Source organism: Callospermophilus lateralis, chromosome 3 (assembly GCF_048772815.1).
Source record: "Callospermophilus lateralis isolate mCalLat2 chromosome 3, mCalLat2.hap1, whole genome shotgun sequence".
Lineage (NCBI taxonomy): Eukaryota > Metazoa > Chordata > Mammalia > Rodentia > Sciuridae > Callospermophilus > Callospermophilus lateralis.
Genome location: NC_135307.1, coordinates 168876670 through 168903420, shown reverse-complemented (window position 1 = coordinate 168903420; position 26751 = coordinate 168876670). Strand labels below are relative to the sequence as shown.

Genomic DNA, 26751 nt, shown 5'->3' with positions numbered 1-26751 from the left:
TTGTGTTTAGTGACTAGTGTTAGGTAGCAAAAATAAAATAATGGCATGTTAGTATTTATTTTTGGTATTGAAGTACCACATTAATAAATGTGTTAATGCTTCATTAACCTATGTGTTTAGAATTAATCCCAATATTTTATTAAAAATTGCTTAGGATTTATGAAAAAGTAAAACGGCACAAAATTTGGACAAACTATAGAGTAGCATGTAAATATCTAAATTCACAAAAATTTATTGCTAAACATGAATTACTCTTCCTATATAAGTTACTAGATAAAGTAATAAAATTTAAATTTTAATCACTGGGCTGGGGATATAGCTCAGTTGGTTGAGTCCTTGTCTCACATGCGTAAGACCCTGGATTCAATCCCCAGCACCACCAAAAAAAAAACCCCAAAAAACAAAAAAACCCAACTAAAATGCACTAAATTACTAAATTCAGGATTAAGATTTAAAATTCAGTCCTCTTTTAAAATATGTATCAATGGTGACATTGATTTAAGATTTTTGATTTTTCTCTGTGCTGGAAAACTCTAGAAGGAGGGGAATGATAAAACTACTCAACTGAAAGTCTTCCTCTTTATCTTCATCTTTAAAGAATTTCACCTGTTGTGTGGTAACTTTTAGGCTACTCTGGTGTGGGTATGTAGAGAAGGCTGCCTTTTTTTTTTTTTTTTAATATTTATTTAGTTTTCAGCAGACACAACATCTTTGTTTGTATGTGGTGCTGAGGATCGAACCCGGGCCGAACACATGCCAGGCAAGCGCGCTACCACTTGAGCCACATCCCCAGCCCCAAGGCTGCCTTTTAATTACTGATATGCTGTGGTTTTTGTCTCAAAGACTGTATTTCCTGTTTGTCTTGGTGTGCTTCAATTTCATCATTAGTATGGAAAGTCTTAAAACTGGACTAAGAATTAGTCTTCAAGTAGGGGCTCTGTTTTTATTGACTGATTTTCTTCCTCTTCCTGAGGATTATGGAAGGAAAGAAAAAGGCTTCTAAATGAGGACACTGGTAGGAAAGTCTCAAAGTGTAAATGGGACAAAGAGAAAAGCATGTCATTTAGGATGTGTACCGCACAGGAGTTATTTCTTTATGTTTTAGGTTGTCATTGTGTCTTGCCCTCCCCACCCTTCCCATTGTGGCTTAACAACTGAGTCACATCCCCAGCTCTTTTTATTTTTTTGAATTTTGAGACAGGGTCTTGCTGAGTTGCTTTAGAGCCTTGCCAAGTTGCTGAGGGTCTTGCTTTGAACTGGTCATCCTCCTGCATCAGCCTCCTGAGTTGCTGGGATTTTAGGTATGTACCACCACAACTGGCTCCATTTTCCTTTTGATCCTGAGTAATAACTAGTGTTTGTATGCTGATTTAGTTCACAACATATTTTCCTGCATTGTCTCAGGACTTTTCAAGCTTTTTTAGTCCTGTGTCCACAGAAACATACTTTATACTGCATCCCTGTACCAGCTTGCATGTGGGAATTACTTGGAAACAGAAAAGTTTCATGAACAGGTACATACTTATTACTATCTGTGAACATTCACAAGTTTTTGTTCTGCTTGATTCTGTCTTATTCTCCTTTTTTTTTATATTAGTTGTAGATGGACACAATACCTTTATTTTATTCGTTCATTTTTATGTGGTGCTGGGGATTGAACCCAGTGCCTCATGCATGCCAGGCAAGCACTCCACCACTGAGCCACAACCCCAGCCCTTATTCTATTTTTTGATAAGCTATTTTTTAGAATAACATACATGCAGAAATGTGTACATACCATAATTTTTCAGTGATTTTTTTCATAAAGCATTCACTTCCTGCCACCAGCACCCAGATCAAACAAAATGTTCCAGTTCTCATGAAGGCTTCCACGTGATGGTGTGTATTTATTTTTTTTGTGGTGCTGGCAATCAAACTCAGGGCCTTAAACATTAAGCAGGTGCTCTACCACCGAGCTCTATCCCCAGCCCCGCACAGTGTCTTCTAGTCATTGCCTTCTTTCATTAATGGCTTCTAGCTCGACTTAATATGGCAACATATTCTTTTTTTTTTTTGCTTATTGTGACCTACTGAATTGATTTCAAGGCCCATTAGGTCCCCCACTCATAGTTTGAACAACATGGCCTTATTTTTATCCTGCCAATAATCCTGAGAATTTTTTAAATGAAAAAGCTGAGGCCCTGAAATGACTTGATTTCTCCCAAGCTCATACATTTTAGTGTACTGTTTGCCTTTTCCCTGTGCATTTGCTTGTCCCTGAGATGAGGAGTGTCTTGCTTTAGAAAGTCAGTTATGTAACTGTTTTTGTTTTATGTCTAGTTTATCACTTCCTCTTAATATGTTTACAGAATCAGTATTTATTATTAATGTAGCTCTAGTGAATTTCTGATATTACCATTCTTAAGTACTCAGAATACTTTTGGTTTGTGTTTTTGTGAAGATGAGTCAGGTATATTGTTCATGACTTTGAAGGTATGTGACTTGGAGGCTTTCATGATATTCATCTTTTGGCCTCCCTGATGAATGAAACTCTTCAGAGGCATAGATGACATGCAGATGTGACAAATGATGAATGTGCACAGATCCTTGTCCTTCCTGGACAGTAAAGCTCTGCTGACTTGCAGAGCTTTTCCTGCCTGTAGGCTTCACCTGTGGAGATATTTCTGTCTATTCCAAATCTCAGGCCCCAGAAGACTTAGCTGGAGGCTCAGTGGTTGAGCTGCCCTGTTATCCCCAACCTTTTCTGGTTGAAAGGTCACTGATCATAGCCAGCATTTAGATACTCTTGAGAGCAGCTAGGGCTGGTCCCACAGTCCATGCCCATAAATTCTTGATCTAGTCCTGAACCTGAGGACTCTCTCAGAAGGTGAAATGCTTGCTGACTTCAGTTAATTCTTACCTAAGGCTTAATTTTAGGAGCCCCAGTGTCTGTGTTTTCCACTCTTGGTAAAGTTCTCTGGAAGAGAGGCAGCTTGGAAACTTTCTCAAGGCAGAGTTGTTGGTGGCTATGAGGAAACAGCAGTGAACAAAATCTCTTCACCATGGATTTTGTATTCTAGTGCGGGAGACAAATGTCTAATACTTCAGGTGCTAGTGATGGTATAAAGAATAAAACTGGTGTTTCTTAATACGAGGGTAGCATTTTCAAATGTTAGCATCTGAAGGGACCTACCTTCCAGAATATGTTCCAGATGGCTTAGATGTGGACAGATGTTTCTGGCCTTGCCCAGAGCATCTCCATTATTGAAGAGAAACAAGTGGATATATACCCAAGCCTATACATTCTGTAGGGCAGGATCAAACCAATTAGGACTCTAAAAGCTTTCATATCCCTGTCAATATATTAGCTGCTGCTGGGAAATACAGCTCATTACTACCCTGGATTTTATGGTTATCCCCAGGGCTACTTCCACTCCGTATCCTTTAACCTTTGGAGGGCTGAATCGTGGTACCTTGTCTTCATTAGTTGCATTTATATAGTTGTAGCACTAGGGTTGCTTTTTGCATACAAATGCTGACAAGCCAGTATTTTAGGCCTTGTTGTGGATAGATAACAGTTGATGAATTTGATTCATTAAAAAAAAATAACTTATTGAGCTATTAAGGTAAACAGAGATGAATGGGGCGGTCTCTACTTTTGATGATCTTTAAATCTAAGTTATGGAAAGTGCCTCTTTTTTTAAAATTACTCCAGTATTTTTATTTATTTATTTTATGTGGTGCTGAGGATCGAACCCAGGGCCTCGCACGTGCTAGGTGAGCACTCTACCTCTGAGCCATAGCCCCAGCGAAAGTGCCTCTTAATACAAATATGAAGCATAACAAATTCTATGGGGGAGGCATAGAGGACATTTTCTGGGGACTTTATCAGAAGAGAGGAAGTTGGTGAGAAGGATGGTGTGTTAGTTTCCTGGAGCTGCTATAACAAATAATCACAAATTGGGTGGTTTAAAACAACAAATTTTGGGCTGGGATTGTGGCTCAGCGGTAGAACACTAGTCTTGCACACACGAGACCCTGGGTTCAATCCTCAGCACCACATTAAAAAAAAAAATGAGTGAAGTAAAGTTATAGTATTTAACTACAACTAAAAAAACCAAAAAACTGTACAAAACAAACAAACAAAAAAAACCACAACAAATTTTATGTTTTCACGGTTCTGGAGGCGGGGAAGTCAGAGGTTAGGTATCTGCAGATTTGGTGGCTTTTCACTGTGTTTTCACATGGGGAAAGAGGAGTCTCTCTGGCGCCTTTTTTTGTTTTAAATAATGACACTAATCTCATGCTGGGCATGATGTGCATGCCTGTAGTCCAAGCTATTTGGAAGGCAGAGGCAGGAGGATTGCAAGTTTGAGTCACTTAGTGAGACCCTGTCTTGAAATAAAAATTAAAAAGACTGGGTTGCAGTTTAGTGCTTGCCTAGTATGTGGGAGGCCCTATGTTCAATGCCCAGTAAACCCCTCTCTCCCTGTAAAAGGCACTAATGCCATCAGGAGGTCTTTGCTCTAATGACCTAGTCATCTTCACTGGCTCCATCTAATACTAATACCTTGGGGATTAGGATTTTAGCATATGAATTTTGGGGTCACCATAGCAGGTCAAGATTTCAGACAGGGTGGAGGGCAGGGTCATGTGCTTGGACTGAACCAACCATTTCACATGTCTCTGAAAGAGCTTATCACTCACAGCCTTTAGATCATTATTTTAAAAAGAAACCTGAAATATCTCACAAGGATTTTTCAGTTGTTTCCAGGTTATAATGGAAAATGCATAATTTCTATTTGAACTGTAGTCTCCAGATCATCAGATCAAATATTTTCAGGCTGCCAACCTATAGGTAGACTTTTCTGTTAACAATTAAGTTTGTGAATCTTAGGTGGAGTGTACAAACAGAATCACCAGTGTATTTCCAAATTTCTTGTTTTATAATGCAATGAGAACACAGCTCGTTTCTGATCAGCTTTGTTGGGCACAGTGAGAATTTCGTACCTGAATGATCCTCCTATCTGATAAGGTGCATCCATGAATGATAATGACTTTTTAGAATTATTTTTAGAAATAATAATTATTTTTAGAAAATAAAATGTTCATGTAGGCAAACTTAAGCAATCTCTGTCAGAGAGATATGGTGGTATTAGACAGTGGTTTTCAAAGTGTATTCTCTTTAGGTATGTTAGGGTTCTTCAATAAAATTTAAATCTGACAATGAAGATGGTTTAAGACTTTCATTTTCACTGTTGCCTCAGCATAGATGAGGCATTTATCTGATGTGAGAGAAACCTAACTTTAACTTGTGTTACTGCAGTGGTCCAGAGTGATAAGCAGGTTGTTTTGAAAATTTGATAGATATTTTGTGTCAGATAATATAGAACAGAAAATAATTAAATAATAACACTTAATATTCTTTTTAAAATTTTGTTCTAATTAGTTATAGGTGATAGCAGAATGCATTTTGATTCATTGTATATAAATGGAGCACAACTTTTACTTAATATTCTTTTTTTTTTTTTTTTTAAGTTTTTTGTAGTTTTAGATGGACAGCATGCCTTTATTTGTTTATTTTTATGTGGTCCTGAGGATTGAACCCAGTGCCTCACATGTGCTAGGCAAGCACTCTGTCACTGAGCTACAGCCCCAGCCCTACTTACTTAATATTCTTTTTTTTTTAACACTCCTTTTAAAAATATTTATTTTTTAGTTGTAGTTGGACACAATATTTTATTTATTTTTATGTGGTATTGAGGATCGAACCCAGGGCCTCGCATGTGCTAGGTGAATGCTCTACCACTGAGCCACAATCCTAGCCCCTACTTAGTTAATATTCTTAACAAATTTATTTGAAGGAGAAATTATGTGTTTTGTTTTTTTTTGTACCAGGGTGATTGAATCTAGAGTGGTGTTTAACCCTGAGCCACATCTCCAGTTTCCCTGTCTCCTCCTTTTTTTGTATTTTATTTAGAGACAGGGTCTTGCTGAGTTGCTTAAGGCCTTGCTAAGTTGCTGACTTAGAACTTGCAATCCCCTTGCCTCAGCCTCCAGAGCTGCTGGGATTACAGGTATGTTTCACCATGTCTGGCCAGAAATTATGTTTAATTTGTATAGTTCAATAAATCAAAAAGTAGAACTATTATATGTGTGTGTATTTATTTATTTAATTTTTGTACTGGGGATTGAACCTAGGGGCACTTAACCACTGAACCACCCCTTTTTATTTTTTATTTTGAGACAGGTCTCACTAAGTTACTTAGGGCCTTGGTAAATTACAGAGGCTGGCTTTGATCTTGTGATCCTCCTGCCTCAGCTGCCTTCTTTTTTTTTTTTTCTGCCTGAGCCTTCTGAGCCACTAGGATTATAAGCATGTGCCACAGCACTATGCTTTTTTATTTTTTCTTTTTAGAAAATAACGTTCACATAGGCAAACTTAAGGAATCTCTGTAAAGCAGCAGAAGAAAATTTCAGTGTTTTGATTCTTGATTAACAGATTACTAGCACTTTATCTGAAGGATTGGTGATGTCTTTCTGTACAGACAGGTAGCCAGCTTTGTTTTCTTTTTCTTTTTTTTTTTTTCCAATCCCAAAACAGATTTGTGAAAATTGTTACACTGTGCAAACTTTTTACACATATAAAACTACCCTTTTCTGGAGGATGTTTCTAGTATTTCTTAGGTCATTTCCCCATACATATGTACATTGAAACCAGTATTAAAACCAACCCTACTTGGTTAAACCTTTTCCCCTTTTTTAGTTAAAAATCATGGAATTGTGTTTCTGAATAAAATTTGTATATCCAGCAATGTAAGATATACATATACAAGAACAAAGTAAAAAATCAGAATCCTTTTGATGCTCTTATGTTTTTAAAATAATTTAAGTCTCAGAAGTTTGGAGTGGTTAGTGGTGTGCCTCTTCATTTTACTTTTTGACTGGCTGGCTGTGATGATTGTGATGATGATAAAAACTAAGTTGTTTGTGTTGCTGCTGTTGCCACCATAACCATGAGATAGTGCAAACATTGTAGCAGTTGTATTTGTTGTAGCTATCATTCAAGACAAAGGAGAGCTGGAGTCTCTGCTTGGAAGGTTTTGCTCATGTCTGTTCTCAAGCTTGCAACTCCATAAATTTCCTGGGGATCGGCCTGTTCTTGACTGACTGAACCTTGCTTAGAACCCCGTTCCCATGGCTAGTGAGGATTACATTCTCCTGAAGTATCAGCATCCCCTTTTTCTCTCCCAGTGCCAGAACCATATTTCCAGCCACTTACTGACATCTCCATGAGAAAGTTCTCACAGGCATCTAAACAGAAATTTTTACCTTGCCCCCAAAACTTGATCTTGAAGTCTTGCCAGGGCCAACCAGTTGACAGCCTTACAGTCTATATCCTACATCAGCCAGAAACTTGGGAGTCATGCTGAATGCTTCTTTCCTTATTTTTTTTTCCCTGGTATTGGACACTTCTGTTGGCTTCCTCCTAAAATCCACTCTACTTTTTCATGGTTTATAGTAGTCTGCATAGGTTAGTTGATTTTAATCCTTGTCTGTCTGCCACAGTGACAGTTTCATGAATAGGCAGGCATTAAACCACAACCAAAGCTAATGTTCACCTTGACTATTATAGATGTAGGCACTTGACCTAGGATGGTAAAATCAAATGAGAGCTCTAGAATCTGGTTGGAAGGATGTGGGGAGAGAAAGTTCTCCCCCATCAGTTTGAGGAAAAAGGGACTGGGAGGAAACATAGCCAGGGTGCGATGGCGCTGGCTTGCACCTTCATGGGAGCTGTTAGATGACACCAACACCTGGAAGGCAGAATGGTGTGACCAGAGACCCATGTAAGCCTGTGAGTTGTGTAATCTGTTACTGGTTCACTTCTGACCTGAGACCTTCATGCCAGCTGAATCTCACAGTTCAGTCATCTACCTCACTCCATCTTAGTTCATATGGACGCTTTTCAGAGGGGTTTTTTCTCACCATCATATTTAAAATAATGCACAAATCCTGTCACCATTCCTCATACTCATACCCATAGAAAGCTTTCTGTGGCTGTTGATCCTCCTCTTTGTCTTCCTTCTCCTTCTGTAGAACCCAGGAATCTCACACATGCCAGGCTAGTGCTCCAGCACTGAGCTATATCCTGGCCCTCTGCTTTTTTTTTGGGGGGGGGGCGGGGGGAGTACCAGGGATTGAACTCAGGGGCCCTTGATTACTGAGCAACATCTCCAGCCCATTTTTGTATTTTATTTATAGACAGAGTCTCACTGAGTTGCTTAGCACTTCCCTTTTGCTGAGGATAGCTTTGAACTTGTGATCCTCCAGCCTCAGCCTTATAAGCTGCTGGGATTACAGGCGTGAGCCACTGCACCCGCCTTCTGTTCTTTCTAGCACACATCATTGTCTGAAATTTATGATCAGTATCAATTTAGGGAAAGGCCTTAGGGGACTGAGTAGGGTAGGACACCACCCTCATCTGTTCTTGGTAAACATTTCTCTTAAGTAATCACATTCCTTAATAACAAATATATGTCTTTAAAACCTCCCATAGTCCCAATACCCCCAAATAACAAACTTTCTGCTGTATTTTCTATTCTGTTTTCTATGTGTACATGTTTTGGGGGCAAGAGGGGATAACCGTTGTAATCGCATCGTATACCAGTTCCTGTTGTTTTCTTTTTCATTTCCATTATTGGTGACTTGGATGAAACTACTGATGATACACTGATAAAGCATGCAGGAAACATAAAGCTCAGCTGGATGAGTACACAAGAAGTCAGAAAAATAAGCATTTAAAATATCCGTGGGCTGGAAAGGTGGGCTAAGCCTACAAATATGAAATTAGGCAGCAGTTAGCACTAGACTTCACTTATCAATTCAGAAGTATGAATTAAGGAAGACATATTATATTTTAGGCATATAAAGACCTAAGAACTTTGTCAAGACACAAAGTTCACAGGTCAAATAACAAAAATACCTAATGGAATTTTCGACTGCATCAATACAGGTATAGGTCTGGCTATGGTTAATATTGGTTAGTTTTTACCTAAGAATTCAATATAGTGGTAAAATAAATAAGGAGACACTGAAGGAGGAAGACTGGAATTGGTGTCCAATGTGTTTTTTTTTATTTACAGTCAGAATTATTATCTCAGAGTTCTTTTTTTTTTTTTTTTTTTTTTTTTTTGGTACTGGCAATTAAACCCCAGGGATACTCTACCACTGAGCTATATCCATTCCTGCCCTGTTTTTTGGTACTGGGGATTGAAAAAAAAAAAATCATACCACTGGCTGGGGAAGTGGCTCAGTGGCTAAGCACCCCTGGGGTCAATTTGTGATAAAAAAAAAAAAAAAAAAATCGGGCACTTTATCACTGAACTACACATCTAGTACTTTTTATAAAGTTATTATGAATTGTTATAAAATTATAAAATGTCTTTGTAGATTATTGTGAAATTGACATATCCTTTTGTGCTGTGGAACATTAGAATTTATTCTTCCTGGGTTGGGGCTGAAGCTCAACGGCAAAGTGCTTGCCTAGCATGCCTGAGGCACTGGGTTCGATTCTCAGCACCACATAAGAAATAAAATAAATAAAGGCATTCTGTCCATCTACAACTACCAAAAAAAAAAAAAAAAAAGTTTATTCCTCTTAAGTCTGTTTTGGTAGTCATCACTGAGGCTAGCCTGGAACTTGGGATTCTCCTGCCTTAGCCTCCCAAGTTGCTAGGATTACAGGCATGTGCCACCAGGCCTGGCTGTCACATATGTAGGTTCTTTATTTAATGTATGAGATTGGCAATTATGTGGAGATTGGGACGTAACACAGTATTATTTGAATTAGAAATCCCTGCATTCCTGAAAACTGATTTCAAATAGCCTTTCTCTTTTTTCTTTTTAATTGACAGAATTGTTCATATTGTAGAATACAGTGTGATAATTTAATATGTGCATATAATATGTAATGATCAAATTGAAGTAATTAGAATTTCCATCTCAAACATTTGTCATTTCATTGGGTTGGGAACTTTCTTTGCTTTTTTTGTGTGTGTGTGGTGCTGGGGATAGGCAAGCACTACCACTGAGCTGCATCCCAAGCCCCGGGTTGAGAACTTTCAAATTCCTGTCTTTTAGTTTATTATAAAAAGAGGCTGAGGCAGGAGATAGCAAGTTCAAAGCCACCCTCAGCAACTTAGTAAGACCCTGTTTCAAAATAAACACTAAAAGGGCTGGGGAAGTGGCTCAGTGGCTAAGCACCCCTGGGTTCAATTTGTGGTACAAAAAAGAAAAAAAAAATAATAAATTGTGAAATCTAGGCACCCTTTTGTGCTGTGGAACATTAGAATTTATTCCTCCTATCTAAATCTATTTTGGTACCCGTTGCCCAACTTCTTTCTTTTCTTCCAGCCCCCTACCCTACCCTAACTCTAGTGATGATGATTCTAGTCTCTCTTATGAAATAAGATTTTTAAGCTTCCATATAGGTGAGAGCATGTACTTGTCTTTCTAGTCTGGCTTATTTCATATAACATAATGGCCTTTTGTTCCATCCATTTTGTTGTAAATAACAGAATTTCATTTTTTTATTCTGAATAATTTTTCATTGTGTATGTATGCCACATTTTCTATATCCATTTACCTATGAGGGACAATTGGTTCCATATCCTTTGTTTGGTCCTGGTATTTAACTCAGGACCATATTACCACTGAACTATATCCTTAGTCATTTTTAAAATTTTGAGACAGAGTCTTACTAATTGCTGAGACTGGCCTCCAATTTGTGATCTACCTGCCTCAGCCTCCCAAGTTGCTGGGATTTCAGGTGTACACCAAGTTTCATACTTTAACTATTGTGAATAGTATTTCCATTGTAAATAGTGCTGCAGTAAATATGGAAATGCAGGTATTACCCACAATTTTTGACTCTAAAACTGGGTCCTTTGTCCCTTGAAATTGTGGAACCATTACTGGAACTGAGTACTGATTGAGCAACAAATGTATATTTTTGGCCAAGAATAGGAGAAGTGGGAGCAAACTTGCAAATGGACTTTTTCACCCATTTGGTGTCAGGAGGTTATAGATATGGAGAAGAAAAAAAAGGAGGAAATAAGATAATATGGGTATTTATGTCTTTTCTGGGAATGGGTAGAGATTGGGGGAATTTTGTGAACCTACAAATCCTGCACTTAAATTCTCCTTTTTTTTGCTTCTTTTATGGTTCTCTCTGGTTGTCATTTTCATAGCTTTTGTCAGCAGCTGTCCTGGAGCTAGGAGGATGTCATTTAGCATGTAGATGAGATTATAATGAAGTTAGAAGTTGTCTGGAGGGCTCTCTGGCAGCCATTTTCGATACAGCCAGTTGACAGCATCCCTCCTGGAGGCGAGCTTCCGGTCTACAGGCATCCTGCTCTCAAAGATGAGGAAGATTTGGGCAGGGTAGGAACTCAGGTTACCTAGGCAGTACATTTAATTTCTTTTGGATAAGTACCCAGAAATGGGATAGTTGGATCATGTGGTAGTTCTATTCCTCTTTTTTTGAACTCTTTTGTGGACCTCCAGATCCTGCCCTTAAATTCCCTTCTGTCACATAGGATACATTTGGCCCCAATAGCTAATAAAGAAGGGGAGATGAAGGTAGGAATACCAGCCAAAATCCTGTAATGTCTTGTATAGAATGCAAAAAATTTAAGAATACAAAAATCTTTGAATATGCTAAAATGTTGCCCATCTATAACTGCCATTTAAGAAAACCCTGGGATTCTCTCTGAATGTTTGGCTGTGTTTGCTTGTACAAATGTGGTGACCTACTTAGTGGCTTTGTTCCAGGTGCTGGGGGTGCAGTGGTGAGGAAGTCAATATGGCTGCCCACTCAAAGATACTGGTCTAGAGGAGGAGACTACACAGTGAGGCGTGCACTTGAGGGAAGATTGAGAGACACCCAGGCATTAGGGAGGGTTTGGTGAGAAACAGGTTTTTTTTTTTTTTTTTTTTTAAATTTTTTTTAGTGTTGATGGACCTTTATTTTATTCATTCATTTATATAAGGTGCTGAGAATCAAACCCAGTGCCTCACACATGTGAGGCAAGCACTCTACCGTTGAGCCACAACCCCAGCCCCAAGAAAGGGGTTTCTTAAAGGATAGATCAGAATTAGCCAGAAGAGGTGGGTTTCAGAAAAATGTGGTTTGCAGAGTGTTCTAGGTAGGAACCCATGAGAAAAGGCCTAAAAGTAAGAAACTTTTCTAGGTACCTACTCTGAGAATGACTTCAGGAGACAAGGCTGGAAGGGTACACAAGATTCCCATTCCAGAAGGGCTTACAGGCCATTTGAAAGAGTTTAGACATATTCTGTGGGCATAGGGTATCTCTGGTAGAAGTTCATGACAAGGAATTAGGCAATCAGATTTTTTTTTTTTTTAATGGGAAGGTGGACTTGTGTCAAGAGTGGGGTGGGAGTGGATTCTATGGTAACATCTGGTAAGCATTTGAATATATGGGTCTGCAGTTCAAGAATTGTTGAGGACTGTGTAGTTCAGTGGTAGAATGCTTGCCCAGGATGTGTGAGGCCCTGTGTTTGATCCTTATCACTGCAAAATAAACCCCCAAACATTTGAGGCCTGAGAGCCGGTGGTAGAGGGAGAAGAGGAAAGCTTGGGACCAGTCCCTGAGGAATGCTGGCATTTAGGGACAGGCTGAGGAGGAGAAAACTGCTAAAGAGAAGCCCATTTACAGATGGCCAGGCTAGAGAGGCAGGTGGGGAACCAGGAGGATGTGCTATTTAGAAGCCAAAGGAAGAATGTTGTTTGTTTGATAATAGCATTGAAAGCTGCTGAGAAATTCAGCCAGACCAAAACAGAGTTCCCAGAGGGTTTAGTGATGAGGTCATTGTTGACCTGGGAGAGTCACTTCAGTGGAATGGGTAGGGATGGAGTTGTGTTGCTGTGGTTTGAGAAGTGATGCACTCAGTGAGGGGATGTGATATGTCGGCTCTTCACAAAGGTTCCCCCCACCACTCTGGTACTGGGGATTGAACCCAGGGCCTCACCCATGCTAGGCAAGCATTCTACCCCTGAGCTATACCCCCATACTTCCCAAAGATTTCTTTCTAAAGTGAGGAAGAAGGTGCATTATCAGTTAGATGTGCTATCAGAAGTTGTTTGTTGTTGAACCTGTATAGGTTGTGTAAGTAAGGGCTGTGGAGAGGAAGCAGTGAGAACAGGGAAGCTAATCAGTGGAGTGAGTCCCTGAGAGGTGGGAGTATGGGCATGGCGAGCGAGCTTACGGCCATCTCCCATGTGGCTTTCCAGGGAACAAGTACTCTTCTGTGGAAGGCTTTCTGGACCCATGGCAGTCAGTGCTGCATCCTCTGCAGAGGCCCCTGTAGCTCTTTGTAAATGGTATTGTCTGAGGCAAAATAGTTCACAGCCAGTTAGTTCTTATTTTATTAAAAAAAGAGGGGGGGCTGAGGTGGTGGCTCAGTGGTACAGTGCTTGCCTAACAGGCATGAGGCACTGGGTTTGATCCTCGGCACCTCCTTGGCACCACATTAAAAAAAAAACAAAACTAATGTATCCACATAAAACTAAAGATACATAAATAAATAAATATTTAAAAAAATTTTAAAAATTGTTCTTTTTAGTTACACATGACAGTAGAATGTATTTTTCATATCATGCATACATGGAATATAACTTCCTATTCTTGTGGTTATACATGATGTGGAGTTATATTGGTTGTATATTCATATATGAACATAGGAAAGTTATATCTGATTCATTCTACTGTCTTTCCCATTCCCATCCCATTCTCTCTGTCCAATTCAGTAAATCAGCCCACCCTGTCCTGCCTATTATGAGTCAGCATCTGCTTATCAGAGAAAAAATTCAACCTTTGTTTTTTGGGGATTGGCTTATTTCACTTAGCATTATAGTCTCCAGTTCCATCCATTTATCAGCAAATGCCATAATTTCATTCTTCTTTATGATGAGTAATATTCCATTGTGTATATATACCACCCAGTTGGATTTTAAAAAGGTGAATCTGCTGCACATATGTCTTCTTGTATCCTGGCTTAACTAAATTTACTTTCTATATATCCCAGTATTGATGTGAGGCTTTTAGAGGACAGGATGGCCATATTGGGAATGATTCTGTTGGGACTCAGAAAACAGTATCCTAAAGTATGGTACTGACAAGAAATCTCAGGATACAGAAAAGGAAAGACAGATTGAGTTTCACAAGAGAAGTGCCCAGGAGCTATTGTAATGCAGGACATGCCCAGGAGACTTTGCAGTGAAAAACATGCATTCCTGAGCATGACAAGTCCACGTCCTTAGTCTGCACCTTTGACCTGTGCTCTTGACCTATGCCCTTGCCTGCAAAAAGTAACTTGAGGGTAGTGCGCAAACACTGGAAAACTGGTGCCAACTGTGTAACTCCACCCTGGGTTCACCTTAGTTTAGCCACTAGCAACTGTCCCTCTATAAATATTGATAACTCCACACCAAAGAGTTGCTATCTCTCCCTCTGGAGATGGCCCACATTCTCCCTTGCGTGTGTATTGTTTTACCCCCAGAAGTTTTTCATTCTCAAGATAGCCCACATTCTCCCTTGAATGTGTCTCTGCTTTCCCAAGTAAACCTTTGCGTCTCTGACACATGCTGAAATTGTTTTCCATTATGTAAGCCAAGGACCCTGCTTGTCCTGAGTCAAGGTCCCCCTTGGACCTAACGTGACATCTCTTCTTCTGGCAACCTAGATGGGGTGGTTCATGAGGCACTGACTTTGGTAAGTTTTCCCCAATACTTTCTTTCTATCTTGGCTGTGACTTATTATGTATAAGCTCTGGTACTTCTAATTTCTTCCTCTGCTTCTTTCACTTTCAAAGGCCAAAGAGCATAAGCTCTATTCACCTTTATGCCATGGTCCCATTTTGGGTGACTGGGGAAACCTGGAGCTGTGTAGATGCAAGTGGCAGTGGGGTGCCAGCCTTGGTATCTCTGAGTCTTCGAACTCGTTTAAAACTGAAGGAACTTAATCATCTCCCTTAAAATCCTGTCTTCTCCTGTTCTTACACTGTATTGCAGGATTACTTGTAGGTTTCTCAGATGTCTTGCTAAATCTGTCTCTCCTTTTCTTGGCCAAAAGCCCTTTTCTGCCTTAGAAGATGAGTGCTTATTCATAAAACTGCCAAAGATAGGAGACGCCTTTGGCCAGCATACCTGCTTCATGGGCAAGAGGGAACACAAGCTGCTGCTCTGGAAGCCACTGGGATGGTCTCCCAGTGTCTTGAGTGTCCCCTTGTTTTGTCAAACATGAGATTCACCTGAGGCCTTGTTGCAGGAACCTGGCCTTGATGTGATAATCAAGGATGCTACCTCCATTAATCACCACATTTAGACCCTATACAGTAAGTGGCCAATCTCTTAATTCTTTAAACTTCTGCTGTGAATCTAAGTTCTGAGAAGGAACTCTTGTGCTAGCTTCCCTCATTCCCTTCTCTAAGCTGCCTTTGCGGTCTCATGTTTCATGCCTCAGCTAGACTGGTCTGCACTACAACTGCTGTTGGCTAGGAAACACTCTGAGTCCTTTGTTTTAACTAAAACCATGTGATTCTTGAGTTTATTTTATATTCTCTACTTGTTTTGGAGAAATAAATTATTCCAATCTTAACCTGTTGCTTTAGTAGATATAGCCCTGAAGGAAACTGCCCTCCTCTCTGTCTGACTTCTTATTATTTTTTAAATATTTTTTTGGTTGTCGGTGGACGCAGTATCTTTATTTATTTTTATGTGGTGCTGGGGATTAAACCCAGTGCCAGGCAAGTGCTCTACCACTGAGCCATGACTCCGGCCCCCTGACCTCTTATTTCGGTCAAGATAAATAAACCTACTCTGCTTGCACTATCTAACAGAAATGACAACCTCGCCTTCAGGGGACAGCAATTGCTATACTTTAGACATGATTGCCACAAGGCCTTTGAAGTCCTTCTTGGTCATGAGATAAAATGTCAGCTATAAGCAAATCTTTGTATCGTCACTTACTTGACTTTGTCCTATCCCAAAATACCTCAGAAACTAAGAGTTTACAGGGCTAAAAGTTAACAGGGCTTTCTTTCCGTAGACTGGGTTTTTGTGTCCTCACTGTTTAAAAAACAAACATCAGCAGCAACAAAATTCTAAATTCTCAAGTACACCTAGATTACTTGAGATCATAGGGATATTCTTCTCAGGATATTCTTTTCATAAAGAACCTCTTTTCTTGGGCCTGATAGGGTCTGTAAAACACTCAGAGAACTGCTTATAGCATGAGAATACTTCTATTGCTGATAAATTTGCAGACTTAAAACCTGGAGGTTACAGTATGGGACAGATTTCAAAGTTTGATTCCCATAGGGAATTTAAGTACCCCAAGTCCTATTTTTTTGTTTTCTCTTTCTTTTCAGAAAACCACAAGAAAACCTTTGAAGCATGCAAATTTCAAGATTATGGGTAATTCAGTGTCTGTCCCTAAGAACTCACCACTCAGGTGTATAATAAATAATTAGAGTTATTTTGAAATGGAGGATTTAAAAAGAAATTGGTCCCCCCTACCCTGTAACATGTCTTGTCCTCTATATAAATTAGATATCTGTTCATTTTCTTTTCCTGTCTACAGAACAAGTCTGTCTGTGCACCCCTCCCCCGCCCCAGTCTGCTGTCTTTTTTTTTTTTTTTAATATTTTTTAATTGTCAATGGACCTTTATTTTATATATTTATATTCGGTGCTGAGAATCAAACCCAGTGTCTCACACATGCTAGGCAAGCGCTCTACCACTGAGCCTCAACCCCGGCCTCCCTGGTCTGTTGTGTTTAAAAACAAAAACCTTGATTATTCAAGTTGTTTTCTTAAGCAGTTATTCAAGGGCTAACTCTCAGACTCATTTGGGATTAAAGGAAAGAGAAGAAGTCTTCCCCTTTAGAGGGTCCTAAAGAGTGGGATAAACAGTGGTGATGGTGGACATGGATCTACCTCATAGATGGACAAATGACCACCAGAACTATTGATTCACCGTGTGCCATGATTGGTAGACCTTACCTTGTTCACCAACTGTATGGGCTTCCCCTGTCTGTGTCCTCTATTTTATAATCTATTGTTCATTGTGTCACATGATAGAGATCTGTGAAAGAGCTGTTTTGGTTTCTGGAATTCCAAATTTGGGGTGTACTCCAAGTGAGCTTTAGCTTCCTTGCCCTCTGTCTTTGGGTACCCAATAGCTGGCAAACTGTAAAAACAGAGGTTCTGTCTTTATTTCTGTTCCTTTGCCTGTCTCGTGAGACATTTTCTTTTCTGCTACTTGGTTAAAGGGGATATCTGACTCATTGGTGAGTCTATGGAAAGAAAGCCCTGTAAACCCTTAGCATTGACTTTTAGTGCAGCCAGCATACAAGCTTCTAACAAAGAGTTCTAAAAATCACAATAGGCAGAAATTATATTAACATCAAGTTTTAGAAATCTTAAAGGAGACTTTTCAGGTTGGATGAGTATTGAAAGTGCTTTTTGTTGTCATCGAAGGTCTACATCTGATTAAAAAACAAATTGGCTTACAAGGACTTATCAACTAGATTTTCAAAATATGATTTTCCAAATATGATTTTTCTAACCCTGAGATGCTCTTGTACATCAGGTAATAAGTCTGTGTCCTTAGACCAAACTTCCATTTGTAAGGATCTCTCCCTGTTAATTAGCTTTTTTTCCTTTTTTTTTTTTTTGTAGATGGACACAATACCTTTATTTTATTTATTTATTTTCATGTGATGCTGAGGATCAAATCCAGTGCCTCACATGTGCTAGGCAAACACTCCACCACTGAGCTACAATTCCAGTCCCTTGATTAGCTCTTAAAATAGGAAAAGATATTAATTTAAGATTGTATAACAAGCTTCACTTTTAAACCTTTTGCTTTTAGCTGGGTGAGGTGGCACATGCCTGTAATCTCAGTGACTCTGGAGGCTGAAGCAGAAGGATCTCAAGTTCAAAGCCAGTCTCAGCGATTTATTAAGGCCCTCAGCAACTTAGCTAGATCACCCTCTCAAAATAAAACATAAAACTGGGTGTGATGGCACTTGCCTATAATCTCAGTGACTTGAGAGGCTGAGGCAGGAGGACTGTGAGTTCAAAGCCAGCTTCAGCAACAGTGAGGCGTTAAGCAACTCAGTGAGACATTGTCTCTTAATAAAATACAAATAGGGCCGGGAATGTGGCTTAGTGGTCCAGTGCCCTGAGTTCAATCCCCAGTACCCACAACCCCTGAAAAAAAAAAAAAAATTAAAAATGGGCTAGAATGTATCTTAGTGCCCCTTGGGTTCAGTCCCCAATTACCGCCCTCCCCTCCAAAAAACCCCCACAAAAACACAACCAAAAAAATCTTTTGCTTTCACTGGACCTTTGCCTATACCCTTCTCAGGGACATTTAAACTAAGTACTGTATATCTTTGAGAGGTGAATTTTCTACTGTGTTTCATCTAAGTCATACCTTTAAAAGTGCAGATTTGAGATAAAGACTGCTTAGGACTGTGGTAATCATATCACAGATTAGTTTTAAAAAACTGGCAAATGGTAAATATAAATGAAAGCTATAAAATCTTTGTTTTCTTTCTCTCTATATACATATTTTAAAGTATTTTTTAGTTGTAGGTGGACACAATATCTTTACGTGTGTGTTTGTGTGTGTGTGTATGTGTATGTGTATGCCCCCCCCCCCTTCCTGTAATGAATCAGAGGAAAACCTGCTTGGCTTTCTCATTGAGAGGGACACATAAGTATCCCTGGTACTTCTTAAAAATCCTCTGTTTTTAGCAGTTTCTTTTCCAGAGACCTGTCTGCGTAAGTGGGGGAGTTGTCCTAGCAGATGGCCACAGGCTTGTTGAAGATGGCAGAGTTGGTATTTAGCAGAAAGGTTAGGCTCAGACTAATGACTTTGTTCCGGGAGAAGACTTGCAATTTACATATAAAATAGTGTAAAACTGACTTTTAAATTATGGAGTCACTCAGTAAGTGAAACATGAATTTGAATGCAGTGCCAGTGGTAAGGATAGAACGATTGGAAGCATAAACACCTAGTGCATTAAACCCCAATTAAAAGTGAAATTTCCGGGGGCTGGGGATGTGGCTCAAGCGGTAGCGTGCTCGCCTGGCATGCACAGAGCGCAGGGTTCGATCCTCAGCACCACATAAAAATAAAATAAAGATGTTGTGTCCACCGAAAACTAAAAAAAAAAAGTAAATATTTAAAAAAAAAAAGGTGAAATTTCCTTGAACATGAAAGAAGGAAGAAATAAAAGCCTAATGGATGCTTTACCCAGGTTTTAGCTTCTCTTAGGCAGACATAAATGCAATATTAATCTTTTCTAAAGTGAAATAGAAAATGGAGTATGCATCTTGTAAAGAAATGGGTGTGGGCAGGGTATGTTTGGCTTGTTTGGTTAGGAGAGTGCTTTACCACTGAGCTACATCCCCAGCCACACTCTTTCAGTTCAGGCTCTGATCGTTGCCATTTGTGGCATCATTACAGAATCTGGAGAAATATTGAGGCAGGATGGTGACACTGTCGATGACCAAAGGGGAGCTTCAAAAGATTGCTGCCCAGGAAGCTTTTGTGAGTCCTCAGGCAATCTTGAGAATTAAGAGGGAGTGAGAAGGTAGGAGCCAAACAGGGTTTCCGCCTAGAAAGTAATAGTGAAAATAAGTTCTACCTAGCTGTGTGGACTGAGCTAGGTCCCTCCCCAGGAAGACTCAGACCTTGACACAGGAACTCCTCTCCCAACTGCTGTCTCTCTGTGTGCAGTGCCCTCCATGCTCCCAGCCTCCTGCTGAAAGCAGGAGGTGGTGGAGGCCTGAGGGCCCCTGGAACACAAATCAAGGAAGCTTTTTGAGTATGAATTTCTCCCAAAATGCTGATGACTCTTACTGGGCCCTTGTTACTCAGAATTCTCCATATGTCATCACCCCAAGTGCTTCCTCCTTTCCCTACAGGGCTTCTGTGAACCCATAGGAGGGAGGCCTCTGTCCCCCCGACTCCCACCCCAACCCTGCCGTTTGAGCAGCACTCTTATTTCCTGTTTATAACAGCATTGCTACCCTCTTGGGAAATGGCTTAGGAACTGTGGGAGGATGGGCGGTGGTTGAGATGGAATCTGAGAGGGTCCGCCCTGCTTAGCCTCTGCTCTGGGCCCTTGAGATTGAAAAGGAAGGAAGGAGGAAGCAGTTCCCCCACTGCACTGTGCTGGTTCTAGAGCACCATCTGGGCAGGAATGAGCACCAGTCTGGTCCTGTATCAGGGGCCTCTGTGGAGCAGGGGAGGGCATGTGTCAGGGATGTGAGCTGGAAGTTGGAGTGGGTGCTGTCATTCTCAGTGCAGTCTGGACACTTGGGTCCATGGTAGGTCAAATAGAATTAATTAGCTCATTTAGTGTAACAAATCTTTGGGCACTGCTTAGTATGGGACTGGTGGACAAGTGACCCTTGGCCCCTGACAGATCATTGCATCCAACATATATATGATGTTTTTACCACTTGCCCTAGTTGACATACAGGTATTTATTAACTTGTGCATGTGTGCTGACTTGTCCATAACAGAGATACATGGGGAAGAAAATGAGGATGAGATAAGTGTAAATTAGGTCTAATAGTTCCTCTACCTGCTCAGCATTGTGCTGAGTGAATCCCACTTGAGAGTGCTAGCATGTATTGTTGCTTTCACAGGTAACTTACATGGTTCAGACACTACTTCATATGTTAGCTCTGGGGAGGGATCGTTTTTGAGTTAGGACTATCTATGTGAAAGAGGAAGCCAGGCAGATAAATGCTGTCCTTGAATAATTAGTATATGAGCCCCAGCCAGGCCAGACCAGAGTTCTTTGCCTTACCTGCCCTCTTTGTAAAGGCTACCCAGTTTGCCTGGGGTGATATTTAAGGTTCTTCATGTTCCTGTGCTGTGGCAGGTTACTGAGAAGTAGGGACATGGGAGGCCTGTGCACACCAGGCACCTGCTGTTATTCAGGCCCTTGGTGGCTTTCTTTTTTTCCTTTTTAAATTTTTTTTGTTGTTGTTGTTGACAGAGCTTTATTTTATTTATTTTTATGTGGTGCTGAGAATCGAACCCAGTGCCTCACACATGCTGGGCAAGTGCGCTTCCACTGAGCCCAGGCCCCAGCCCCTCTTTGTGGCTTTCATAGACTTCTATCCATGTTGCATTTGATCCTGTCAACAGCATCTGAGGACAGAAAGTTCTTTCCCTACCAGGAAGACCAGAGATGGAGGTCTCTGTTGAGTGATGAGTGTCAGAGCAGGCCCTGGGGCTTGCTTCCCGGAATGGCTGCTGCTGCCTTCTAGAAAGTTTGCCTAGACTGGGCTGGAATGTATTTCTAAAGTGAGATAGAAAATGGCAAAGCATGTGCAAAGCCCTGTTCGTCCCTAGTTCCCAAAAAGAAACAAACAACAACAACAACAACACCAAAACAAAACAAAGCAAAGACCCCAACTGAAAGTTTGCCTGGGTATCTGCCTGTCTTGCCATCCCCTGGTAAGGGGCCTGGAGGTCAAAACCTGAAGAGTAGGATGATTTGCCCTTCTCCTTGGCTTTGCCCTTTCCCCCACACAGGGATTCACCCTTTCCTTCTGTTTGGTCCTGCCTCAGCTTGTTGGAGAGTGGTGGTCTGTGTAGGTGCTAGTCTCTTGTCCAGAAGGTGCCTCCAGGAATGGGCTTGCTCTGAAGTCTTAAAGTAGGTCTGGGGTGAGGCCTGAGAACCTGAAGTTACTTGCTTAGAGGCAGGTAAAATCTAGGAAGTTAATCTTTCAAGCTCATTGCTCCAGAGCTTTTATTTCGTTTCTTAAGTGTTCATCTCATTCACCCTGAAGTCTTGATAATAACAACTGTGTGTCCTTGTGTGAATTCTGTATCTCCTTTTACTCCTTTATGACCGGTTTATCCTTCCTATAAGGAGCGAGGAGTCAGTTTTGACAGGGTTTGATGCTAGGCTTATGGTTAATAAAAGGGACCTGGAAGTTTCAGAGAGACTCTTAGCTTGGAGCTGGAGCTGTCCTTCCCTGCTGGGGACCCAGTAGCTTTGGTGAGTTTCCTTGACAACAGGCGAGATAAGCTAAAAATAACCTTATGTAGGGCCTTCAGTGCATGTGAGAGTGCCCTCTTGCCTGTTGTGCTTGGGCTTAGTTCCTATGGCTTCTGGATGCTACTGGAACACATTTGTGGCAACTTTGTGTGTGTGTGTGTGGGGGGGGGGGGGGGGCTTAGGTGCTCTCATTTTGAAGGCCCGAAGTTTAGAGGTCAGAGTTAGATAATCATGCAGCATGATTACTTTGGAGTATTAGTGGTTGCAGGTGGGGTGTGAGTATAAATTTTAAGAATGGAAATTGGGGGCTGGGGATGTAGTTTAGTAGTAGAGCACTTGCCTAGCATGTGCAATGCCCTGGGTTTGAGAATTACAAGACCAAGAAGCCATTTTCAATGTCTGTTTTCCCTTTTGCCTAACTGGAGAGGGACAATCCTGGAGGTGTTGTTGTGTTTCAGAACCTCTGGAGCTGTGGAGTTTGGTTATCTCTCTTTAGAGAATCCCTCCACCTAAGGAGAGCCCTTAACTAGGTTTCTTTCCTAAGATAAAGACACCAAAGTACAAAGGAATATGGATCACTTGTCCAGAGCCACCTGGCTCTAGTTTGCAGAAGCTGTGGCTCCTTCCCTACTGAGGAGGACATATCTAAAGCCAAAGCCAGCTTTCTGTTTTGTAACAGCACTCTGCTTTAGCTAAGGCCCTCTGTGGTATAAATTAACTTAGAAGTAGCTTTGTCAGGACAGGAACTGATTCTCTCTTTACCATACCTGGAATTAATTCCTGTCTTTCTCCATCCTTCCATCCATTAGTAAACATTTGGCTGTGGGCCAGGGTTGGGGAAATAATGAGAACAAAATGTTGTGTTCCAGTCTTAAGAGAGCTTATGGTTATCTGGGGGAGACAGTTACAAAGAAGTTTGCATTGTGGCCAGCTCTGATAGGCAAGAGGTCTGAGGGTTAGGAGAACATCAGGCTAAACCAACAAATTGACAGAAAGTACTGAAGTCTGAGATCATAAACAAATTCTACAAATTAATATAAAAAAAGAGGCAGAAAATTCAGCAGAAAAAACTGACCAGTAGTTTGATGAACACTTCAAAAAAGCAGATATCCAAATGACCAATATACATTCAAATAGTGCTAATATCATGTGTTAGTCACTGGGAAATTAAAATTTAGTTCTTCTGGGCCAGGCATGGTGGTGGTGCATGCCTGTAATCCCAGCAGCTTGGGAGACTGAGGCAGGATGATCACAAATTCAAAGCCAGCCTCAGCAATTTAGCAAGGTTCTAAACAACTTAGCGAGACCCTGTCTCAAAAATAAATAAAAAGGACTAGGGATGTGACTCAGTGGTTGAATGCTCCTGGGTTCAGTCCCCATATTAAAAAAAAAAAAAAAAATGACTGACCAGGCATGGTGGTACATGTCTGCAATCCCAGCAACTCAGGAGGCTGAGGCAGGAGGATTGCAAGTTCAAGGCCAGCCTCAGCAACTTAGTGAGGCCTTAAGCAATTTAGCAAGACCTTGTCTCAAAAACATAAAAAAAGAGCTGGGGATGTAGCTCTGTGGTTAAGTGCCCCTGGGTTTAATTCCTGGTACAAACCAAAAACAAACAAACAAACAAACAATCAAAAAACCCCAAAATCTCTCTGAAGTAGGATGGTTCCTAGGATTCAGAGTAGCCTGGGGTGGAGTTTGTGATTGGCATGACTCTGGCCCTTTTCCCAGGTTGGGGGCAGGGTCAGTCTCTGAAGGTGTTTCATTTGTGGTGGGGCCTGTCTGGCAGCTCTGTGTGAATGACATTGCAGAGTCTGCTATGCTCAGGGTCTGTTGGCAGACAGAAGACAGAACTGCACCAGTCTAGCCAAGCTTTGATTTGAGTGAGCCAGTAGGTGTGGCTTCCACACTGGTGGTCTTCTCACAGGATGTTCTTGACAAGTCCAGAGGTCATACTCTGGACTTTGAGGCATTGTGTATCCCTGGGGGAAAAAGCCCCCACACTGGGTTTCCTCTGAGAGAATCTGGTCAGTGCTGCTGGCCACTGTGGCAGTCCTGAGAGTCCATAGTGTGCCATGGCAGAGCAGAGGTGGTGCCCTGTGAAAGTCAGGTCTTGGTGGAGAGGATTTTTCAGAGATAGATGGATTGTCCTGAGTGCCTACAGCCCAGTGCTTTTGGGGATACACTTGGGACACCTGTGCCTGTGCAGGTTCGGGGATAAGCTCCTAGGAAATATATCACAGCCTCTTTTTTGCCTTCTTTGACTACAATTGATCTCTCTTGTATCCCCCACCCAGGGGGCTTAAACAGATTGCATGTGGTGTAGATGCATGCTTCTCTTCCAACAGAGTGCGGCCACCTTGGCATATATCAGAACACTGTTGAGATGGCTGTGTGTCCCATCTGTTCTTTTACTTGACTGCCAGGCCCTGTTTGGGGTCTTTTCACACAGCTCTCTCAGGAGAGGTACACACTTCTCAATAGTCTGGCATTTTTGATTGTTTCCTCTTCTGTGTTTCTGCCACGTAGGAGTCAGAGTCAGAAGCAAAGGTAGATGGAGAGACTGCATCAGACAGTGAGAGCCGAGCGGAACCAGCTCCCCCGCCAACCTCCGTAGATGACACCCCAGAGGTCCTCAACAGAGCCCTTTCCAATTTGTCTTCAAGGTAATGTGGCTCAGTGAGGCAGGTATTTGTGGGGGTCTTTGCACTATGTTTAACATGCACTATGTTTAGTATGCCATGAAATACTTTAGGTCTTAGGATTTCTGGTTCAAGATTTCGTTTTCTCTCTTTCATATACTTCCACTATGAACAGTTCCTTAAGTTCTCCAGGAAAAGGTGGGAAACATTTCAACTTATTTGAATCCTTGGGTAAAATTTTTGGCTCTTGAGAAGTTGGTCCTTCTAAAAACAGTTTTGTGAGTAGATAAAAAACACAAATTGTAAGACCCCCAAAGCATTATCTAAAAGCATTCCTATGCAGGCCTGCCACCTTGTCCCTTGGAGAAGCTGTATTATGCAGTGGTTAAGGGCATGGAGCCTGGAGCCAGACTCCTGGACTCTAGTCCTAGCCTCACCATTTGATAGCTGTGTGACCTGTTTCTCTCATTTCTTCAGTAAAATATGTATGAATATTATGTGTCAATTTTTAAAAATACCATTTGGATTAAAATCTATTTTAAAATTGTAAAAAGCTAGTTGTGTTGAGGATTGAATTAATAATATATGTAAAATTCTTATAAAAATGCCTTGTGCAGGTTGAGCATGGTGACATACATTTGTTAATCTCAGCTACTGGGGAAGCTGAGTTGAGAGGGTCATAAGTTTAAGGTCAGCCTCAGCAACTTAGTGAGACCTTATCTCAAAAAATGAAAAGAGCTGAGTATGTAGTTCAGTGGCAAAGCATCTCTGTGTTCAGTCCAAAGTACCAAAAAACCCCAACAAAACAAAAAACCCAAAAAGTTTATTAGTTTGTTTATTAGTGATAGCTGTTATTGTCTTTGCCTAATATTATTACCATCAGTGTGATAATACAGGGAAGTGCAGTGTGGAATTGTGGAATTCTGTTGCAGGAAAATGCCCAGAGGTTTTTCTTTAGCTAGATGGCCATAGAAGTCATCCAAGTAGATGCAGAAGCTGTGGGCATTATATCTCTGTTTTTTTTGCCTGGTCTTTACTTCGGACGAAAGCTGAGCATATTTTCTGTAGGCCCTGGAGCACCTGCTGAGTTTGGTTGTGGGTGAGATGCATTGGTGCTAATGCTCTGCTCCACCATCCTGTGGCAGTGCCTTGTCAAGGTAAAGGAGATAGCCTGATAATAACTAAGCCCAGGGCCCACCAGACTCAGAAAGAGCCATTTCCCTTAGGTTTGTGCTGTAGTTCTTTCTGGGCTCCTAACTGGTGTTTTCTCCTTTCCCTGTTTCTCACCTAGATGGAAGAACTGGTGGGTGAGAGGCATCCTGTCTTTGGCCATGATTGCATTTTTCTTCATCATCATTTACCTGGGACCAATGGTTTTAATGATGATTGTAAGTGCCATTTGCATGTCATTTTAATTTTACATTCTGTTTGTTCTACAGGATTAGTTGTCTTTAGTGCCAGATATTGGGTTGGCTCTGCAACTCAGTGAGGCTCCAGGCTCCTCAGAATACTTCTAAGCCTTAGACCATCTGTGACTTCTCATCTTTCAGTAGCTAACTGGAGATTACTGGCATAGGCCAGTTATTTGTAGTTAAAGATGTCGCTTCGTGTTTTTTTAAAATTATTTTATTTTAATTTTTTTAATATTTATTTTTAAATTTTCAGTGGACCCAACATCTTTATTTTATTTTTATGTGGTGCTGAGGATTAAACCCAGCGCCCTGTGCATGCCAGGCGAGCATGCTACTGCTTGAGCCCCCCAGCCCTCGCTTCGTTTTTAATATTGAATTTATTATTACAGTTTAACTGTGACCCTGGCTATGTGTTTCTGTGATTCCTGGTTTTGTTTCCTGCTCTTCTGGAACCTCACTTGAGGGCTTAGAGCTTTTGTTAAGAAGTCGCAGTCCACAGATTGCTCTTGGTCTTCCTGCTGTTATGGAAAGGGCCAGATGATGACAGTTGGCTGCTGAGCAGAGCAGTTGGGGTTTTTCAAATATTTATTACCAAAATCAAAT

The 26751-nt window shown here is 40.9% G+C and overlaps 1 protein-coding gene across 1 annotated transcript in view; it reads left to right on the top strand.

The window, feature by feature from the left end:
• Cds2 (CDP-diacylglycerol synthase 2) overlaps positions 1–26751 on the top strand; it is a 57325-nt gene that overhangs the window by 17045 nt on the left and 13529 nt on the right. The window contains exons 2-3 of the mRNA XM_076851564.2: positions 24624–24760; positions 26028–26124. Of these exons, the coding sequence (XP_076707679.2) occupies positions 24624–24760; positions 26028–26124 (234 nt within the window). The remainder of the gene's footprint in view (positions 1–24623; positions 24761–26027; positions 26125–26751) is intronic.